The 22,721-nt window shown below is 44.2% G+C and overlaps 1 protein-coding gene across 1 annotated transcript in view; it reads right to left on the bottom strand.

The window, feature by feature from the left end:
- Positions 1-22,721, bottom strand: part of SNX29 (sorting nexin 29) — a 587,794-nt gene that overhangs the window by 192,958 nt on the left and 372,115 nt on the right. The window contains exon 15 of the mRNA XM_006894494.1: positions 21,898-22,014. Within this exon, the coding sequence (XP_006894556.1) occupies positions 21,898-22,014 (117 nt within the window). The remainder of the gene's footprint in view (positions 1-21,897; positions 22,015-22,721) is intronic.

Raw genomic sequence — 22,721 nt, 5'->3', positions numbered from 1 at the left:
CTGTACTGCAGCCCTTGGAAAAGAACACAGTACTCAATACATGGTATTTTCAGTTCAGACAGTCCTGGGTGGTGAACGAGAACCATTCTCAGGTATGTCTTTTAAGTTGAACTTGTAGGTAAGCTGGAAGAAGTGTGTATGGTTTTTACTTAGCTTTACATTAGAGGCTCAATAAGGAGCTCTGGAGGCAAACTGTGTAACTTGCAGGGCATAACTGAAAGGCTGGCAATCTGGATCTACCAATTGCTCCTCGTGAGAAAGATGGACAGCGCCCATGAAGATTTACAGGCTCAGAAGCCCACTGGAGGGTCACTGAGAGTCAGAAGTCATCACTAGGAGTGGAGTCACAGATTCCCCCCAGTGGTGTTGGGCATAACACAGCTCTACAGGCAGGGAAACCTTAGTGGAGAGCTCTGATCTGTTCTTCAAGGTAGCTATGAGTCTGAACCAACTCAATAGCAGTGAAGTTTTATTGCTGTGATCATCGTGGAATTGCATTTGTACATTATGTCCCAGGAGGAGCTCTCAGCTGATGCAAGAGTTGCTAAGAATGACCTTGGTCTTGGTCCCATGAGCTAGGAAGATACGTGGACCAGGATGTATGAGCACAATGAGGTTTACATCACATGATAGAACCTATCTCCTGGACAAACTTGCTCCGAGATGTTCACCACTGAAGACTACCAAGACACTGTGTTCCAGAAATACTCCTCCATGGAAGTTAACAATCCACACACTTAGCAGGACCTCCCACAGCCAACCAGACAACAGTCCCACCATCGCTGTGCACAGACCCTGCTTGCTGACATTGATGACTTCAGAAGTTGATCACCCAAACCCTCAATTAGAGTCCCAAGTCGTCTCCCACAGAGATCAAATACAGAGAAGCAGAACCTGCAAAGAAATTTGCCTGATTTGAAACCTGTTTTTTTGTCAATAAGCAATAAATGATGAAGTATTGCTAATTAAAGAGGCCAGCATGGGGCGATTTAACATTCCTTCTATAATCACACCTCCTGGAGTGTGATTGTCCCAACCCCCTTCATAACTAATGACACTGAGAAAATGTTCTTGGGACTCAACCATGATATCAAGAGGGTACAGTCCTGGAACCACAGCCTGGCTCCTGCTCTAAGATGCTGAATGACACCAGGCAAATAATTTCCTGGCTCTGAAGGTCTTCTCCAAGACAAAGAAGTCAGACAAAGAGGTGGACTATAAGGGCTTGATAGCCCAGGACCTATTCCCTTCCTGGGAAGTCATCCCATCAAAGGATTTGTGTGACATGAACCCAGGGTATCCAAGGATCAGCACTATGAAGCTTAAGTCCTCTGGTCACTGTGGCCCATCCAAGACTGGTCAAGCACCTAGGCTCATTCGATGTGAACTTGGGAGCTGTTACTGGCAGTGCTGTACATAGACTTGCTCTTCCACAGAGGATGAGAAGGAACAATCATTGATGCTACTGATATTTCCATGCGGGGAGAAGGTTTAGGAGGCAATGCTGAAAAGGATGATGACAATCAGAACCATCCAGAAATAGACCAGAGTTCTATGATGTTCTAAAGGGTCAATATGGAATTCATGCCTGCCTACCCCTCTGGACTTCTTTATGTAATTAAGTCAACTCTTTGCTTTGCAGAGATTGGTTGGGACATGATTTTCTGCATCTTTCTTTTTCCTCCGCCCCGCCCCGCCTTTTCTTGTTGCGTACCATTGAATCAGATGTGACTGGCACAGGAGGAGATTGCCCTTCCTTCTCCAGCAGAGCATCTGGTGGATTCGAACCATACATCTTCAGGATTGCAGTGCAGCTTCTTGCCATTACACCACCAGAGCTCACTTCATTTTCTGCTTCTTTCATTGTGAGCATCCTAACACATATAGAAGCCATGATCTCGATGGTTCCTTCCACCTCTGACATTCACATCTCCGAGCAAGGCTAAGCCCTGAAAGGGGAAATGCAAAGACCTCTCCATCTCTTCTCTGAATGAGGCAATGATGAGCTATTTGAAGACATATACCATGTCTGTTTGTTTCTCCTTTCAAAGAACAGAATGTAGAACGCAGTAAGCTGAGAAACTTGGCATGGACTCTATAGAAAGATCAGTAAGACAAGAGTTTGCAATAGGCCCCTTGGATAAGCTTTATCTACTAATCAGTGTCAACTCCAACAACAGTACACTGTTTAGGTGCCAGGCACTAAAAACTTTGCATGGATTTTCAGATAGTGTCTTCTTAACCATGTTGGAAGGCAGGCAGAGCAACCACTTGTGTCTATTGCTGTGTCAATCAGTCATATTATTGTATCAATCAGTCTTGGTGAGGGGGTTCCTATTTTTTGCTTCCTCTCTACCAAGTGCACTATCCTTCTGCAGGAACTGGTCCCTCCTGATAACAAGTTCAAAGTGAAGGACACAAAGTCTCGCCACTTTTGCTTCAGAAGTACTGAAGCATTCTGGCTATACTTGCAAGACAGACTGGTTTCTTTTTTTGGCTGTCTGCGGTACATTCAATATTCTTTGCCAACATGCAATTCGAATGTGTCCATTCTTCTTTGGACTCCCTTATCAACTGCTCAGTTTTCACATACATCTGAGGCTAATGCTACAAAACACCCCTTCAATGTGTTAAGAAAAGTAAAGATGTCATCGTGAGGACTAAGGTGTACCTGAACCAAGTTGCACTATTTTCAATTGTCTCATATTATTCCAGCAAGTGGAAAAGCACTGGCACTTGCTATTTTATACCTAGAGAAGACGAACGAATTCATTAAAGGGAAAACATCAATAAATTCTGGCTGTCAGTGGTTCTCAGCTGTAGCTGTTAGAAATAACTCAAGCATTCTGCAAACTCACGATATCCAGGCCCCACTCCAGGGGTTTTCTTTCAATTGGCCTGGGGTGGAGTCTTGGTATCAAGACGTCTACAGACTCTCTTGTGGAGTATGGATCCCAGAGGTAGATTGTGTGCTGACTGGAGTTGGGCCCCTGAGGTCCAGTTTGTTGTCATCAGAGTTCCCTGAAATCTGGCGAGCACCTGATTTCTGTTCTGGTAGTTCAGCTCAAGCAGACAGTGAGATCTGAAGGGCAGTGTCTAAGCTTACTCTCTGCCTCCTTGGGGCCCTGCTCCACGCCTACTATGTAATGCACACTAATAAGCACCCATGGATAAGTGACCGAGGTATCGTCCAATATTACAGAAGTTCTGGTAGTCTAGTGTTAAGAAACTGAGCTTCAATCCCAAAGGATGAACAATCTCTCGTAAGATTTACTGTCTCTGAGAAGCCACTGAAGATTCAGCTATGAGTTAGTATTGACTTGACTGCATACAATAACAACAATCATCCAAACTGGATCTTCAAGGTATACGCAAGACTCGGATCCTTATCTGGGGTAGAGGGGAGGTAACATTCCACAGCAATCTTCTACTGTCAGCCCCTGTTCTTCCCTCAATGACTCTACCAGCTAAGCTCTGGATCATTCCAACAGCCACTGCTGAAAGCACAAGTCCCCCTGTGACTGATGGATAATTTCACGCTCAAATTGGAAACTGTTTAAATTGAGACATCAGGAAAATCAGGGGCGAGAGATAAGGAGCAGCTCTTTAAACATGACAGCAAATAAAAAAAATTAAAGCAGTAATGTTGATCATCTGCCGATAAAGAGATTCACAGTCCCAGGCTGGTATGTGGAGCTGGCAAAGGGTGTTTCATCTCAATTGGCCTCCCCACGCATCTTCTGGGCATCCATGGCATGGATGCTATGATGAGATGAGGGATAATGTGCATTTGTTCATTCATGTGTGCATGCATGTACTTTGCAGATACTTCATGCTCTATGCCAGGTACTGGGGAGACAGCCAAACACTAAATGGTCCAAAGAAAGCCACACATTCCACCATGATAAAATAAGAGAAAAGGTAAAATCTTCGGCCAACTTAGATCTCAAATGCTGGGCTGAGGCCACCAGGTATTTCTCAAGCCACCCTCACTGTCTCTGATGTCAATAAAGTTTCAGTTTTTGAATCTGAGAAAAGACTATCTGAATTTCTGTCAACAAAATTATTTTCTCCTGGACTCCCGAGTATCTGCTTTCCAAATCCTAAAGATACGAGGGCTGTAACTCAGGACCGGGACGCTGGTCAATTCCCAGATGGCACCCTGTCTGGCAGGAACAGATTACTCTTCAGAACAACATGTCAAGGGAAGTCAAAAGTTTGACTTTTCACAACTAGATCTGGGATAATTTCCCAAGATGCATCTGTTCCCTTCCAATTCCATAAACTGCTTGTATCCTGGAAAAGAGACAGTCCCCTACTGAGGCATAGTCCCTCCAAGCCAGCTGGCCAGGGAGTCAACCTTCAGGAACCACAAAGCAGAAGCACTGTATTTTAGAGAAGATTACATAAATTCACACCAAGGAGGTGAAAACTTTCCAGAACAAAATCTGCGATGACTTTGATGACCAGATTTTACTCAAAATTGAAGCTGCTCACACCCTAGCTTAACAGTCATAAGTCAACGGTGGGTTAGGATAGAGAGAAGGAAGGATGGGCCTTTACTTTTTAGGAGAGATTAAAAGGAGAACACCCACACACACACCCACACACCCAACCACACACACACACACGCGCGCGCGCGTGCGCGCACGCGCAAGGGAGAAGGATAGGCAATCTTCTCCCATGTGATTAATTGCCTCTAAAAACACTCTGGAAGATCAGCTATGGGTTCCAACTTGATGGTACACAACAACAAATGAGATAGAGATAGAGACAGATATAGATATAGATGATACAGATATAGAAATAAAGATACAGATACAGGTATACACAAATATATATACACACACACACACACACATATATATACATATGTATATATACACACACACACTTAAATATCTTTAAGTACATATTTAAAATTTGAAAGACATTGTAACTAGTGGAAAAAGTGGGACAAATGGGAAGGAAACTATTATCCTCAACAAAGAAAGTGATTAAAGTTAAATCAAGGAATAAGTACATTTAGTTAGAGGGTTTTTACAAGTATGATCATGTGCTTATTATGTATCCTTAGAAATACTGTGTGTGTTAATTCAGCAGAAATACAAGCAATTAAATTAGGATTTAAGTGGATATGTCTCAGTCAGTAAAGACTGACAAGGCATGATGGTTAAGACAGAATGAAAAAGGCTAAGAGGTCCTATCTTTTGAGGGTGACAAAGAGGAAAAGAGAAAAGAACAGTGTGACCACGTGGCACGGGGGTGCTGGCCGAGATCACCCTCTACAGGAGCCTCGTGAAGTTGTTCCACGCCTCTCCTATGCTATGGCTGTGATGTGGAACCATCCGATGGCTGACCCTTCAATAGGTTTTGAGGCTGTAAATAGCATGGGAGGAGACTCTCCATCTTTTCCCCATGGAGCAGCTGCTAGGTTCAAATCACTCGCCTTTGGAGTGGGAGAGCAACTCCTTGCCCATTTGGCCACCAGAGCTCCATGTGAATGGTGGTAAACTGAGAAACGTTTACGCCAAATGGACGGTCAAGAACAAAGCAACCCAATACCTTCAAAGTGCCACCTATTGGTAGAGGAGAGCAACTTCCACAGAAGGCAAAGAATTATTTTAGAAATGAGATCAGGCCTCGTTCAGACCAGTGAAAGTGTGTGTCATGAGCTAAAGATTTAGATCAATCCAACTTTGAGATTAGATGAAAACAAAAGTACAGCAAATGAGTTCATTCCAGGGAGGAGGTAGGTGGTAACTCACAAGGGCAGAAAGGGCCTCGAGGCCCTCTGACCATCACCACTGTCACGACCTGTCCATTCTCCTGTGGCGACCTCAAACCAAGTGTTCCTGAACCCTCTTGGAAAAGTGGGAACGAGCGGAATGGGAGTCAGAATTGCCTCATAAATCCTGGTTCTTCTGAATCAGTGACAAGAAAGGTCTCAGGGCTACCATTTCTGGACATTTGTTCCCAAGCTGATTATCATTAAGCCCGAGATACAAAAGACACAAGTCATGGAAGCTTTATCATTGCCTTCGGTCCCCTCAAACGTAGTAACACCACCTCAAAGGTCTACGGCAGCCACGTCTGCTCTGCCCCTACAGAGAGCAGAACCCTAGATAAAACAGAGCCACCAGGAACCCACTGACATACAGGAAGCAGCAACCTGCACTCAGAATATCTCCTTCAACTCACAGTGCAAGTCAGAAGCCGGCCAGCTTAATTATTTGGTACTTTTTAAGGCTTTCTATTGGCAGCATCATGGGAACAAGTTTGATGAGAAGCCTGTTCACTCCGCATTTACCAAGAGACACACATCTCAACAGAAATATATTTCCTAGTGACTGTCGCATCCACAACCTTTAGGAGATCAGACTCTGTCCACTGAAACCCTCAATTCTACTCTCTCAAGGCTCTAGCTAGCCGCATGAGAAGCAATTCAGGGATAAATCTCTGTGGTTGTGGAGGCAAATTTTGGCTCCTTGACAACAGAGCAGAACTGCCAAAGGTTTCAAAGGCTGTCATCTTCACAGAAGCAGGCCTCCACATCTTGCTTCCAAGGAGCACCTGTTGGGCTTGAACCGCTGACCTTCCAGACACCAGCCAGCTGCGTAAGCACTGTGTCACTGAGGCTCCTTGCCAACACAAGCAGAGCAGACAAGAATGAACTGTGATTTCAGTAATCCATGAGGCACAGGAAGCATTTGCTTTAGTTCTGGGGACATACTGTCAGTTGAGATATTTGCCCATTGACAGAAAACAGGGCCGGGCCCAAAGAGAGGCTGTGAAATCTCTGGTGCTGGGAGGTGTTAAGCGGGTTCTGCAAGCGTCTTCCCAGAGGATTTTGTGTCGAAAATTAATATTTCTCGAGCTAAGCCTCTGCGTGAGGACATATTTTTAGTAGCCATTCTTAAATGGCACTTTTGAAAATAATCTCCTGCAAGACGGCGGCCGATTAAAACACGGGGCATCTGGCTGCAGAATGGGGAAAAAACACCACCACACCAAACCCCTCTTATAATCTGCGACGAGATGTTTAGCGTGGCTGAGGGGCTGCATACAATTTGGTCCTTGGTTATTAGATATTCGGTAAGTGCCACACAGCTGAAAAATATATTTCTTATTAAGCTCAGGTACTTAAATAGCATCAGCCCTCAAACGAGATTTCATCCTCTGAAGGGTTTAAAGATATCAAGAAAGTCCCAAGAAGCATTTTTATTTCTAAGTGAGCCTTATAACAAAACTTGAGATGGGTTTTTTTCTCTCCCTCCCTCCTTCTCACCTATCTCACTCCAGTATTAAATCACTTTTCCTTCTCTCTCACCTGCACCTCAGGTCATGGAGGGATGGTGTGTGTTGGAGTACAGGGGCTCTGTTGGCTCAGTGAAAGTAGTTGTGCAGTGGCAAGTAGTTCGAATCCACCAGAAAGATGGGCAGTCTCCTGCAGAGGCGCTTTACTGTCCCTGAAAACCCACTCCAGGGTTAGCTACGAGTCCATTCCCACCCAACAGCACAAAACAACAACAACTATTATCCAGGAAGATTCAGGGAGGAATTCAGTTTTAACTGGATATTCTGGTTAGTAGAGTGTAAGACATTGATGGGCAATTAGGCTGTTAACCAGAAGGTTGGCAGTTGGAAGCCATCCAGCAGCTTGGCAGACAGACCTAGGGAACAGCTTGTGTAAAGACGACAGTAGTCTCAGAAGTCCTATGGAACAGTCTACACTGCCATCCAGGGTCAAGATGAGTTGACACCAAGTGAGAAGCACCTATCAGCAACCACTATTAGACACTACAGGTGAAAGGTCACACTCCTCCATCATGTGGCCCATGAATGGCTCTAGAGAAGAGAGGTGAAGGCAAAGCCCTCATCTCAGGAAAGCCAGAGTTAAGTGGTAATAGAGTGATAAACGCCAAAGGGAAGAGAGAGGTACAAAGGGCCTGGGAACGCTGCTCACATGGGGAGGGGACAAGAGGGAGCCGTGGCAAAGGCTTCCGCGGATGTTGATTATACTGAAGCCCACCTCACAGGGGCCGAGGACAACACACAGGAGCCCAGAATGATGAAGAGGAAATGCAAAGGGTTTGCAGTTTTTCAGGGTAATTGCAATGAATAGCAATTATCGCTGTGCCACGGAGCAATGTCAGTGTGCATTGAACTCAAGAGAATGAATGGGAAGGGAGGAGGAAGGGAGAGGCAGAAGGCGAGGTTGCTGCGGAGAAAGACTCCGGCAGGAGGGAGGTGCAGACAGAGAGACACAAAGAGACCAGCACACACACAGGAAATGTGAGAGAAAGAGCTACAGGGACAGGCAGAGAGTCGGAGAAAAAGAGGGAGAAAGAAACAGGGTGAAAGGAGGTGAGAAGCAAGTCTGCCTCCCACTCCCACCTGCAGTCACTAGGCTGTTGTTAATTGCCATTGAGTCACAGGAGACTCACAGCGACCCTATGAATGAAAGACCTGAACATTTGTATAACTTTCATTGTTTGTCCAAGTTCACAGCGTTTCCATAGGCAAGCTATTTCAGAAGTGGATGCTACTCCTGCTTTCAAGCTTGTTTTAATCGGGAAGCTCCACCAAGCACTGTCCACCATGGGGAACCGTTATCACATTTGACACATCAGTGTTACAGTGATTAGCATCACAGACACCATGAGTTACCTCTGTACAGCAAATGGAGAGACCAGTGCTATACCACTTAGAAGAACGTTTGACCAGTCTTTTTTTTTTCCAATTGGAAGCCGAATACCATCAACTCACTCCCAATGGCAAGTAACCATTCCACCCTAATCCTCACCAGAACTAGAAAACAAACCTCTATAGAATCTGGCTGCTCCAGACGACTTCCCAATCTGGATTCCAGCCCCATACTGGTGACTAAGTACTTTTTTAAGATGTTGTTCAATGAGCACAGCTCATAGTGACCCTATGAACAAAAGGCATGAAGCCTTTCTATACCCATCATCGTTTCTCCCAGTTCAAAGAGTTTCCAGAGGCATGTGGTTTAGGAAGTGAGGCCATTCCTGCTTCCAAATCTGTCTTAAACTGGGAGCTCCACCAAACACTGTCCACCTTGGGTAGCCATTATGGCAATTGTTCCCCAGTGATAGAAGGTTCAGCATCACAGCAAACCCAGATTCCCTCAGTGCTGCAAAATTGTGAAGAATGTTCCTCCAAAATTAACACTAGACACTCAGGCCCAACTGATATTGTAAATACATGGCCCAACATATATCTACGTATATGAGCAAAAAGGCCTGAGGCCTTTCTATAACTATCGCTGTTTCTCCAGGTTCATAGAGCTTCCACAGGCACATGGTTTAGGAAGTGGATACCATTCCTGCTTTCAAACCTTAATTAATCTAGGAGCTCCACCAAACACTTCCCATGATGGGTAGCCATTACTGTGTTTGGCACGCTTATGGTACAGTGTTGTTTCATTATGGCATTTGAGACTCCAATGGCAAAAGACAGGTTCCGTGTCACAGAAAACCCCTATTACCTCAGCACAGCAAATACACCAGAGTGCTGTATTACTTAGAAGAGCCAAATATTTATTTTCTTGTAAGAGCCAAAAAAATCATAACAAGGGATTAAAATATAATCCCCCAGGCCAAACTTTTAGGTATAAGGGCCCTCCAGGAGGTTTTGCTGACTCTAAATAAGAGGCTTAATAAAAACAACCACACAACCCACACAGATCCTCAACCAAAACAAGAGTGCCATCATACAGAGTCCACCACTTCACCTAATTCCAAAATGCAGACAAGGGCCTGGCTTTATACGCTGTTGTTATCATTAACTGTTATCAAGTGGTGACCCTATTAAAAAAAGATCCTAACCCTGTCCTATAAAAATTGTCTTCTCTCTAAGTTCATAGAGTTTCCACAGGCATGTTTAGGAAGTGGATGCCACTCCTGCTTCTAAGCCTGTCTTAATCTGTGAGCTCTACCAGACATTGTCAACCAAGCATAACCATTACGGCAATTGATGCAGCACTGGCACGTTGTTTAGTATTACAGGAATCCCAAGTTACCTAAGTACAGTGAAATGACAGAAAAGGGCTGTACCATGCAGGAAATGTTCATTTGAAACACAATTAAATCAGGCCCAAGAGCCATAGGCCCTTGGGCCCAAATGACTTATTTTTTTTAAAAGTCTCAGTTTCGAGATCCAAAATGGCAGCGGAGGCAGAGACAGCATGGTGAGCTGCAGGAGCAGCAAACCACTTAAAGCAGGGCCATTATGGCCTTCCACAGACTTCAGCTTATTGATAATTGAACACTTAAACAGTTGATGACTGGCCCTCAGTGAAGATCGAGGCTCAACAACAGGAATTCAAGGATTCCCAAGGAGAAATGGGTGTGATTCAGACCTGGAAGACTGAGCCAGGCTGCGAGAGCATTCACACCAGACCTGTCATCACTCATCAACAGCCTGTGGGCAGGTTCACTGCACCCATAGCAACACAACTTCCTCTGCCTCTCAAGGCCCAGGGCAGGCACTTAAGATGAACCACGTTCGTGAGAAGACCCAGGCCTGGACGATCTCCCTTACTGGTGCCTACTTTGCCAAATGCAGTCCTTACTTTGCCAAATGCAGTCCTTGGAGAACCATTCCATGATTCCCTCCCTTCTGAGCAAGGGTGTGGCTAGGGGAAGTGATGTGGGGGCATGAAGTGTGCCCTATCCAGCCCCACTAGAGAGTCATAAGACACCTGGTGCATGGATAGAGAGATGTCTGTGGGAATTCCTCCAGGGAAGACTTGAGGGAACTTGCTTTAATCAGGCACTTTTCAAATGTATTCCATCTGTACCAACTACATACCCCCTTGGGCATCCTTTTTCTGCTTTGGAGATAGTCTGCTGTCTCCAGATCCTAAATGCCCAAAGAGCCCTGCAGGCATCAAGACTCTGAAGAAAGCTTTGATGTACAGTTAGGAGAGGCAAAGAACCTGAAAGGAATTCATTTTCATAAGGATGCTGTTGTTGGGTGCTGTTAAACCAATCCTGGCTCACAGCGCCCCCCACGTGACAGTGTAGAACTGCCCTAGAGGGTTTCCTGAGCTGTAAGCTTGATGGGAAGAGCTCACTGTGTCTTTCTCCTCTGGGTGAGTCTGAGCCACCAATCTCTCAGGTAGCAGCCAAGTGCTTAGTCATCACCCCACCAGGGGCCCTTTTTTGCAGGGCAGGAACAGACATGTGTAGGGGCTTCACCCTGCAGGGAGCTGAGTCTTTAAACCATTCAAGAGTGTTGTTCCTGGATAACAGCAGACAATCATTACATTTTACTTGAAATGAAAGGCAGAGAGTGAGGGGGGAGAGAGAGAGAGACAGACAGCAGACACACAGAGACAGAACAAATGAGAGAGAATGCTCGCACACTCAACGTGGTGTTCAACATGGTGTAAGGACTTCCTGGGCTTGCTTTTGGCTGCTACCACGATGCTAGGTGCCTTTGGATGAGTCACAGAACTTTGCTGGATCTCCCTTTGCTCAGCTGAAAACAGGACCCAATAAATAAATCACACGGGGTTGTTTGGGGAATTAAAGGATTAAACACCTCAAAACTCATTGCCATCGAGCTGGAAGTGACTCATAGCTGACCCTCCACTGGGTTGCCGGAGGCTGTAAACGGCATAGAAGAGAGTGCCTGTCTTTCTTCCCAGGAGCCATGGATGGATTTGAACCATCAGATAAGTGTGGCCTTTGGGTTAGCATTACAGCTCCCTATGTATTAGGCTACCAGAGATCCCTGTAAGAATGAAAGGGCACATCAGATACCAAGGTTAACCAAGGGGCCAAATAGACTGGGAGGTCACAAATTGGAAAACGGTTCAACAGGGGTGACCTTTTGAGTTGGGACAGTGATTCTGCTGAAGGTGGAAGAAATGGTCCTTGGGACAGAGAATCAGAGAGCCACCAAAACGACAGAACAAAGAGGAGCCAGCTTCAGTGATACAAACACGAGGGCCTTGTTTTTTCCCCTGTGGGAACAAGCTTGCCTTCAATGAGTTGCTCTACCTTTCTCATTGCACTGCGACTTTAATTGACCTCTACATCTTGCTGTCTTACAAGCATCTATTTCCCTGTCTCCATTTATTATTCAAAAATAGGTGCTGTTCTCCTGGAGAATTTTCAGGGGTGTAATCAAATCCTGCTAAAAGGTTAAAAAACCCCAAAACCCTCTCTCCATTCATACATGGATTTTACCAGAGGAGGGAAAACAACAAGGAGAGACCTAAAAATATTCGCATTCAGGAAAGAAAAGGAGAAAAAACCTCAATCTTTTATCCTTAATTCCTTCTCCTGAAAATAAGTGACTTAGCTTAAAAGCCTTTGTATTATGAAAAGATACCACTGAGAGCAGACGGTGTGACCTGCGGTAATCCCTCCTAGTCATTTGGTTAATGCAGCCATGCTCTGCTCTATAGAAATGAAGTTTCTGGTTAGGAAGGATTTTCTGAACACCTACCATGTGGCCGGCACAGTTCTAGGCACTAGGGCATCACGGAGGTAAGGGGCTGGGCCCTCAATATGGACCTGACACTAAGCACCTTGTTTGGTTGACAGTATCCCACTGACCTAGCCAGTGAGGTTGGTACCACATTTATCCAGATTTCCTGTTGTCTGTGGGTGGCACATAGGTGACTCCAAATCCCAGAGGCACCAAGTGACAGAGCCGAACTGCTCCAGGGCATGTGCTAGGCTGTGATATTTACAGACGCAAATAGCCAGGCCTCTATCTCAAGGACCTCATGCACTTGCTGTGAAGGGTCAAGGACTGCAGCCTTCAGCATGGACTGAGGCTCAATGTCAAGAAGACAAAGATTCTCACCACTGGACCAATTGGTAGCATTAGGATGGATGGTGAAGAGATTGAGATTGTTCACAGCTTCAGTTTGCTCGGCTCCACAGTCAACACTCTTGGCACCAGCAGTCAGGAAATCAAAAAGCGTATCACGATGGGAAAGTCTGCTGTTAGGGACCTCTCTAAAGTACTCAGGAGCAACGGTGTCTCTCTGGAGACTAAGGTGCACCTGATACAGACCATGGTCTTTGCAATTGCTTGTTATGCATCAGAGAGTTGGACAATGACTAGAGAGGACAGAAGGAGAGTTGATGCCTTTGAGCTGTGGAGCTGGAGAAGAGTACTGAATGTACCATGGACTGCCAGGAAAACAAACAGGTTCATCTTGGAGAGGATTAAACCAAGTTACTCCTTGGAGGCAAGGATTCTGGGGCTTCATCTGACATACTTTGGACATGTTGCCAGGAGGGACGGGTCCTTGGAGAGGGACATCATGCTTGGGAGGGTGGAGGGACAGCGCAGGAGGGGAAGACCCTCTATGAGATGGATTGATTCGGTGACTGGGGTAATCGGGATGGGTGTGTCAGAGGCAGTGCGGTTGGCGCAGGACAGAGCAGGGTTTAGGGCTGTTGTGCATAGGGTCGCTATGAGTTGCAAACGACTCGACGGCACATAACAACAACAACTATCTCAAGGCTGCTAGGTAGGTGGGTACCAACAGACCACCTTTCCATTAGCAGTCAAGGATTTAACCATTGTCCCAATTAAGGCTCCTCTGCTGAATGGATGAAAGAGGGATCTGAGGTTTCCAAATAAGACCGATACAATGGCGACCTTTGAGTGGTCTGTGAGGAAGTCTGACCCAGTGTAACCAGAGAGGGAAGTGGACATAAAGGGCAGAGAGAGAGCCTGAGACTCCCACCACAGATGCTTCTCCCAGTAAATAGGAAGAGGCAGCTCCAGAACTGGGCTTCCACTGCCTCCTTCCTTTTTTTCACAGTTGGCTAACAAAGGAGATGCACCACAGCAGGCCTGAGGCAATAATCACAAGGTCAAGGGCGTCCCCTTGGGGCCACTTCAAACCCAATCATCTCAGAATGTCAGCCCTCTCAAATAGCCTGCAGCTCCTTAATAACCACTATGCAGTCTCCTCGCTTCTGGCCGTCACAGTCTGCCTGTGGAAAGACAGTGTGACAATCAGAGTTCTCTCTGTGCAGATGGATGTCACCATCCTGAAGGGCAGTCAGACTTAAGGCAAAGCGGGTGTGGAATGGGAGACAGAAAATAGGTTATCAGGCAGATGAACCCAGAGGATATAGGGACTAATAAACATCAATCTATTCACCTCATCCATCCATCCACCACACCCATCCATCCACCCACTACACCCGTCTATCCATCCCTTCCCTCAATCATTTACAATATCCATCCATATACCCACTATATCCCTCCAATCTACCATATCCATCCATTTACCACTTCCTTCCATCCACCACACTCACTTATCCACCACACCCATTCATCCAGCCACCACAACCTTTCATGACCATATCCATCCCTCTCCCATACCTGTCCATCCATAATCTATCATTCCATCTGTCCAACACACCCACCCATACATTCACATCTATCTACTACATCATTCCATCTACCACATCCATCCTTCCAGCATGGCCAAACATCCATTCACCCACATCCATCCATCAATCCATCCAACACAATCATCCACACACGTCCATGGGCTGTATTTAATCATCTGTATCCACTGTATTTATTCATCCATCCATCCATCCATCCATTCCTTCATTCCTTCATGCATTTCCTCATTTTGCACCACTGAAGGTGTGCAAACTACTTACAACAAGCAGTTACTGGGATTCAAAGTAAGCAGAAGGAGACACAGAGCTTGCCCTCATGGAGAAGAGAAGTCAGATATTTAACAATTAATGTAAACTTACTTTAAAAGACACACACACATACACAGAGACAGACAGACAGACAGACATCAAATTAAGTATGGAGAAGCTGACCTTATGGGAATATCAGGGAAGAGTTTCCCAGGGAAGCAAAGAGTTGACATTGGGGCTGAGGACATTATTATTAGGACACAACTGTTCTAGACAGAAGAAACCGTCAGAGCTCAGATCTTGTGGTGGGGGAAGCAAGGGAAAAGCCTAGAAGAAAGTCCACCTAATTAGAGGCTGAACCCGTAGGAGCATGATAGGAAGTCAGTGGGGAGAAAACCAGCCCAAAGCCAATGCTTTTGTGTCATTTTCAACTCAAAGCAGCTCTCTGTCTTTCTCTCTCTCTGGATTTCTGAGTTTTCAAATCTTTACAGGGCAAGACTGTTCTTCCCGTGCCCCCCCCCCAAGTATTTAAATTGCCAACCAATCTATTAGCAGCTAGTCATATTATAAGCTTTGTAAACACCAGAAACTCTGCATTTCAGTCACTGTAAACTCCACTGGAGTGGAAATGAAGACCAAATGTGTACTGACACGCCACCAGAACTGAGTAAATCCTGACCTGCTGAAGGATGCCGGTCCTCTGAGAAGATTTTCCCCAAACTGGTGGAAGACGCTAAGGGGAAGCAGTGGCCTGTCTGAAGCCAAATTCTGACTCCTGGTGGCCTGTGGGTTACAGAATAGAATTCTCCACAGTTGTCTCGGCTACGGTCATTCCAGAATCAGATGGACAGAGCTCTCTTCTGAGCAATTCCCAGTGGGATTGAACTGCCAACTTTTAGCTTAATAGTTGAGCACAATTCATTTGTGTCCTTCAGGGATCCAGACGGCCTCTGCCAGAGCCTCAGGTATCCTCCTAGACAAGAGTTCTGGGTCTTCACTGAGCCTGACTGAGCCCCCAGACTGCCATTCAAACTTTTAATCTAACAAATGGAAGGTTCCACAGGATATTATACCAATGTTGTTATGAAAACACAAATCGAAAGCTACTCGATATCCTTCAACAGGAGCCTGGTTAAACAAATTATGGTAGTGCCATTTCAAGGCAACACAATGCAGTTATTAAAAAGAATGATGCAGTTCCGCATATAATATAAAATAAAAAAGATCTCTAAGCTCCAGCGTTAAATGAGGGAAAGCCAGGTAAAAGTCACTATAGCAGACTACTAGCATTTAAAATGTGTAAGTACACAAGCGTGTGCAGCTTACACAGGCACCCAGCGCTGCCAGAAAGATAGAACTGGGGAAGATTTAGTAACTCTGGGGAGAAAAATAAAGGAGCCACTTAAATAAAAAAGGGAGAAGAGAATAGAGGAATGTGTTAAGCCCCACCACAGGATGCAATCAGCAAAATACAGGCTGAGAAAATCCACAGTCCTGAAGGACAAAGTTTCTTTTTCAACAACAATAATAAGTGGTAGAGGAGAGAAGAAAGCAAAGAAATAAAGACAGAGAAATATAGGGAGAATCTCAAGAACAGAAGACATTTAATAGCCACATTGCCAATTGCAACATATAGACTTTATTAGGGTCTTGATTAGAGCAAACACAATGATAATTTTTTTAATATAACTGGAACAAATGAAACACTGGATATTTTATGATATTTTAAAAAAACTTTTAGAAAGAAATATTGGAGTAGTTGAGTAGAGCACAACTCATAGCAACTCTATGAACAATAGCCCTGGAGCCTTTCTATAACTATCGTCATATCGTCAGAGAGCTGGAAAATGACTAAGGATGACAGAAGAAGAATCAATGCCTTTGAGTTGTGGTGCTGGAGAAGAGTCTTGAACATACAATGGACTTCCAAGAAAACAAATAGGTTTGTCTTGGAGAGGGTGAAACCAAGACTCTCCTTGGAGGCTAGGATTTTGAAGCTCTGTCTCATGCTTTGGGCACTGGTCCTTGGAGAAGGACATCAAGCTTGGAAGGGTGGAGGGACAGCACAGAAGAGGAAGACCCTGGATAACATGGATTGACATAGTATCTGGGGCAATGGGGGTTGGTGTCTCAGAATTAGTGAGACTGGTTCAGAACAAGGAATGGTTCAGAGATGCTGTACATAGGGTCACTATAAATCACAGGTGACTCAACAGCACATAGCAACAAAACATACTATATTGGTTGTTTTTTTAATTTAAGCCTCTTGTTTAGTGTCAACAAAACTTTGGGGAGGGCCTTTGTAATTTAAAGGCTGTCATTTTGAAGGAACATTCTTCTAAGTGGTACAACACTCTTCTGTCAATTTGTTGTACTGAGGTAACCTGGGGTTGTTGTGATGCTGAACCTTGTGCCATTGGGATGTCAAATGCCATCACAGTTACCAATGGTGGACAGTGTTTGGTGGATCTCCCAGTTTAAGACAGGTTTGGAAGCAGGAGTGGCATCCACTTCCTAAACAACATGCCTCTGGAAACTCTATGGACTTTGAATTTTGATAAATTGGAGTAGTTATCAATGAAATGATACGATAACTTGGATATTAGTTTGGTGGATCTCCCAGTTTAAAACAGGTTTGGAAGCAGGAGTGGCATCCACTTCCTAAACAACATGCCTCTGGAAACTATGAACTTTGACCTTTGATAAATTGGAGTAGTTATCAATGAAATGATAACTTGGATATTAGATAATCTGGGTTGGAAAGGAATTAAGTAGAAATGAAGCAACACTGCCCTTAAATGGATTCTTTTTGAAGCCAAGTGATGGGTACACAAAAATTCATGATATGATTTGTTTAGCTTTCACATATGTTTGACCTTTCCCATAAGACAAAGTTTTATTAAGTCTATGATTAAGTCAAAGCTCAAGCATAAATATTGAAAAACACGTATTACTTAAAAACAAATATATGGTGTATTTTAATTTGGTTAAAAATCAGTAAGAAAAATTAAAACAATTCAAAGGAAAATAGGCAAAAACTAAGAGAAACAAGTCAAAGAAGAGGAAACCAAAATGGCCCATAAGAAAATTAAAAGTCAAACTCATTTGTGACTGAGGAAATGCAAGTTAAACTCTTTTCACACCTAAAAGTGTTAAGGATGTGAAGAAGAAATTCTAGCACACTGACGGAGGTATTATAAATAGCTACTTTTACTTTCTAATATGGTGATGCTCAGAAAAGTGCCATACCATACCACACAGCAATTTCATGCTTATGTGAAATTAAAAACCATTGGCACAGTGGATCCAGAAAGTAATAATAGATGGCTGCTAACACCACAAAAGGAAGCGCTGGTAAGGAGATAATGTTGCCAACCCAAAGGCATGTAGTTCAAGTCCACCAGTTGCTCTGTGGAAGAAAGATGAGTAATCTCTTCCCATATCCTCTGAAAACTGGCTGGAAGGTCAGTTATGAGTTGGTTCTGACTTGGCAGTATATAACAGCAACATAACACTATCACTAAAGGGAGGTATGATGGAGTTGAGTTCATCATCAAAAGACACTGCCTCTCTGGCTGTACAAATCCATCAGCAGCTCCAAGAAAGCAAGATGGGCAATCTCATCACATCCAATTTGTAGTCTGTCAAAACCCACTGGATGGTCAGCTATAAGTTCTGAGTTGATGCCAGTTAGAGTGTCACAAAAAGAGAGACACACAGACCTTACGTGGCTCCCCATGACAAACACCACACTGACTATCTTATTACCTGGTGCTGCTCTAGTGGAGATAACAAGAGTGGATTTACCCAACAGAAATGTATTCTCTCAGTTTAGGAAGGTAGTGGTATGAATTCAGTGCTCCAGATGTTGGTGAAATCTTTATTTGTTGACTGTGAGGAAGCTTTCTGTCTCCTGTCAGTATCTGTGGACCCAATGTTCCTTGGGGATCTCTATGAACTTTAGTATGTGTATTCTCCTGGGTATAGGAGGTTCTCAGCACAGGAATCCCAGATCCAAATGATGTGCTCCTCTTTCTTGGTTATTGTTGGGTCTCTCATCCTCTGCTCTTTTCTTTCCTTTAAACTCTTATAAAAGTTGCTGTGGGCCATACTGCAGGGCCCCAACACCTCAGCTTTAGGGCAGCAGATCTGGCTTCTACCCCTTGGTGCTTGTGAATGGTAGTCCCATACTCTAAAACCGAGATGGTAAAGATTTCATTCTTTTAAATTAGGAGGCTGCTGGTGCTATTGTGTGCCATCCTTCTTCTGCAGAGCAGCTGGTGCATTTGAACCATGTACCTTTGGGATTGCAGCACAGCTTCTTTCCACTAGGCCACCAAAGATTTTTAGTAGACTGTAGCCTCACCCTTTAAGACCAGCAAGCTGTGCTTCTACCCTCTGAGACTCCAGAGGTCAAGACTTTACCCTTGGAAATCAAGGCAGCTCTAGTCTCATTCACCTTATCTTTTCAATTTCTGCTTCCTGGTTCTTTGGCCTCTTGGGCTGGCTCGGACTCTGCCTGCTCAGTACCTGAAGGCATCTTATTCCACCAGGAAATCTCCTTCTCAAAGGCACTCAGCTCTCTTGATCTGCTCCTAGGCTCAGCTGTGGTTCAGCTCTGGCACCTTCTTGCTAGTCTGGTTCTACTGCGGACATTTCTCAGCCAATGTTCCTGACTGCCTGCATTGTCTGTGCTGTTATAGCTCTCCTCGCTTCCTTCTGAGCCCTCACCTAAATTGTCTGTGACATTCATAATTCCACCAGCAGTTTCAAGACAATCTAGACCTTTACTATTAGGCATCTTAAAATTCTCCCAGCCTCTACTCGTTATCCAGTTTCAAAATCGCCTCCAAATTTTAGGTATCTGTTAATACATCATTCTTTAGAAAACATCTGTCTTAGTTGTCTAATGCTATAGAAACATCACAAATGAATGGTCTTTAACAAAGAGAAATTCATACTTTGACAGTTTAGGAGGCCAGTAGTCTGAAATCAAAATATTGGCTGTAGATGTAGATGTCTACTGGGCCTGGAGGAAGGGGGTTCCCCTGCCCCTTCACCATCAGTAGTCCTGCATTCCTTGGAGATTCCTCCATGTGTCTCAGCATTCATCATGACCTGGGTCTAGACAGTTCTCAGCCCCAGGGATCCTGAGTCCAAAAAGCATGCTCCACTTGGAGCTCTTCCTTCTTGGTTGTAGTCCGATCCTTCTGACTCTGCTAATTTCTCTTTCTTTTTTCTCTTATAATACAGGTTCCAGGGAAACTCTCTCATGGGATCAGAGCTATGACCTGAGCAACAGTGTGGCATCCTACCCTAGTTCTCTTATAACTGATTTGAGATCACATCATGGGGGACGGACGATAATAACATTATGTAACTGTCAAATTGCCTCATTACATAACTGCCAAATTATAGCATTGCCTAACGGAAAGTCATGGCTCAGTCGGATTGACATAAGAGCTGGGGAGAGGGGATGCAATTCAACCCATGACACCCCAATACAGTTACATTATCAGGTTTATTACATTAAACCTGGATTCAAGGCCCTCAGTCCAAACAGTTAAGTGAAGAAAGCACAAGGAACACAGTAACATGCCAAATACCATCAGATGTAACCAGCAAAATCCCCCTGGGATAAACTCTTATAGCAAATTTAAGCGTTTCATTGCTTTCAATAAACTAATCACCAAGAAACTCTGCATATTAAAGCTAATGAAAACGACATATCAACCAATTAAAATATGCACACCTCAAATGAATCTTGACTATAAATAGATTTTAAAATTATGAGATAACTGAAAAATTTGAACACCGGCTGGATATTTGGTAACCTAAAGGAATTACTGGTAATGATGTATAAGAAGTCACAATTTTATTGTGGTTATTTTTTCTTATTTCTTAGGAGATACATATTAAAATGTCTATAGATTAAATAAAAGCCAAGATTTATTTCAAAATACACTAAACAAAGACATGGATGTGAGTACATTCTTGAAACAAGACTAGTCATGGTTGAGAACTGTTCAATATAGTAACTGAAATATGAGAGCTTGTTGTGATAATCTGAATTACTTTAGGTCTTTAACATTTTACTCAATAAAAATGTTTTTTTAAATAAATCAATGTTACAATTATACATGCATCACAAAGGTCATGTTAGAATACTCAGAGCATCAGAGCTTCTAAAAGCAAAATACTGGAAAGCTAAATTGCTATGAATACAAGCTTGGATTACAAATTTTCGTGGTACTTCATTCCAGAATGAACAAAGAACACAAGAGCAAAGCAAGGGAGTCAACTTGGTCAGTGGTTCTCAGCCTGGGGTGATCACTGCCTCCTCCTGCAGGGACATTTAGGGTATCAGGTGACAATTCTAGTTGTCTCAAGGCAGGGGAAAGGAGAGCGACTGGTATGTAGAGTTGAGACCAGAGATGTTTCTGAATATCCTACCGTGCACAGAACATCAGCCCCACAACAGGGGATTAACCCACCTCCAGTGCTAGAGACCACTGCTTAGAAACTCTCTAACACCAGAACTGTTTAGCATACGCCACAAACATCAACACTGAACTAACACAAGATATAAACAAAAAGTAGCAAACAGACATGTGTAAGGGCTACGACATTAAGCACAGGCTAAGGGATAGTAAACACTCATGTTAAGCACACAGGCTAAGAGGGCTCATTGTGTATAGAAATTTCTCTATATGGTAAAGTGTGAAAACATGGAAGTGAAAACAATTTCAGAATAGAGATTGGAGGGTAGTGTTTGGTGGATGTTGTAACAATTTATTCTACACACAAACACACACACCCAGAGAGAGAGAAAGGGAAAATGAGAATTTTGTTAAAGGTGGTCACTGTTAGGTACCATCAAGTTGATTTTCAGCTCACACATCCCCATGTGTCACAAGGTGGAACTGACCCTTTGGGCTCTCTAGGCTTTACAAGGTTCATGGCAACAGATCAAGTCCTTCTCTCGAAGAGCTGCTGGGTAGGTTTGAACTGCCAACCTTTGAGTTAGCAGCTGAGTGCTTAACTATTAAGCTCTTCCATGGTGGGTATATGGCTGCACTCCTTCAGTTTCTGTGCCTTTAACACCCTTGACGGTGCTACTGATTAAAAGACTAGACGGTGAGGTGGTGGGCAGCAGAGGCTGGGAGGACGGGCAGAGTAAGAGAGCAGAAGGGCCGGGAAGCCCATCCAAGTGAGAGGTGGGCATACTTACCGGACCCCGTAGGTCGATGAGCTCCTGCCTCATCTGTGACACCAGTGCTTCCTTGGCCACCAGGGCCCGGTGCAGGCGCTCGTTGAACTCGATCAGCTCACCGTGCATCTCCGCCACCTGCAAGACACAGTGCCCAAAGGTGAGGCTTGGAGGAGAGCTGCCCCAGAGACCAGCTCGCTTTCACCAGACCTTCCATCCTCAACCAGCCATAACAATGCTTACTGCTGGGTCAGTTAACAAGCTCATGCAAACCCATCCATTAGGTGAACCCATTATTTTTATTTGCTTGATTTTTTAACCTTTCTGAATCAGGAATCCACACTGGTCAAAAGAAGAGTATGCCAGATCATGTTTAGACTGACAATTTTTTTATTCTTCATTAATGAATGCATTTCTAACAAAATGGTCTTCTAATTTGATTTGTGCCTGCCAAAGATTTATCCACTGAAGGAATCACTGACATAGTTCTGTTTGTTTCTTTTTATCAGGGCCTTGGCTTTGAATTCAAAATAGGACTAGAGTGTCTCAACAACGGTGAGAGACACAGAAGGCTACAGCAGATTCACCTTCTACCAGAAAAAAAACCTCAACTACTGTCATACTGATTCTGACTCATGGGATCTCATTCGTGTCAGATTAAGATTGCTCTACTGAGTTGTCAATGACCATTTTCCCCTCCAGAAGGTGACAACCAGGCCTTTCCTCTGTGGCATTTTTAGATGGACTCCAATTCCCAAGCTTTTGGCCAGCAGCCCAGTACATTAATCATTGACACAATCCAGGGAGTCCTTTAGCTCATTTTCTATCAGAATCACCTTTTCTTA

Source organism: Elephantulus edwardii, unplaced genomic scaffold (assembly GCF_000299155.1).
Source record: "Elephantulus edwardii isolate Elephantulus edwardi_28Jun2011 unplaced genomic scaffold, EleEdw1.0 scaffold00145, whole genome shotgun sequence".
Lineage (NCBI taxonomy): Eukaryota > Metazoa > Chordata > Mammalia > Macroscelidea > Macroscelididae > Elephantulus > Elephantulus edwardii.
The sequence above is the reverse complement of the archived record's forward strand: the minus strand, read 5'-3'. Positions and strand labels throughout refer to the sequence as shown.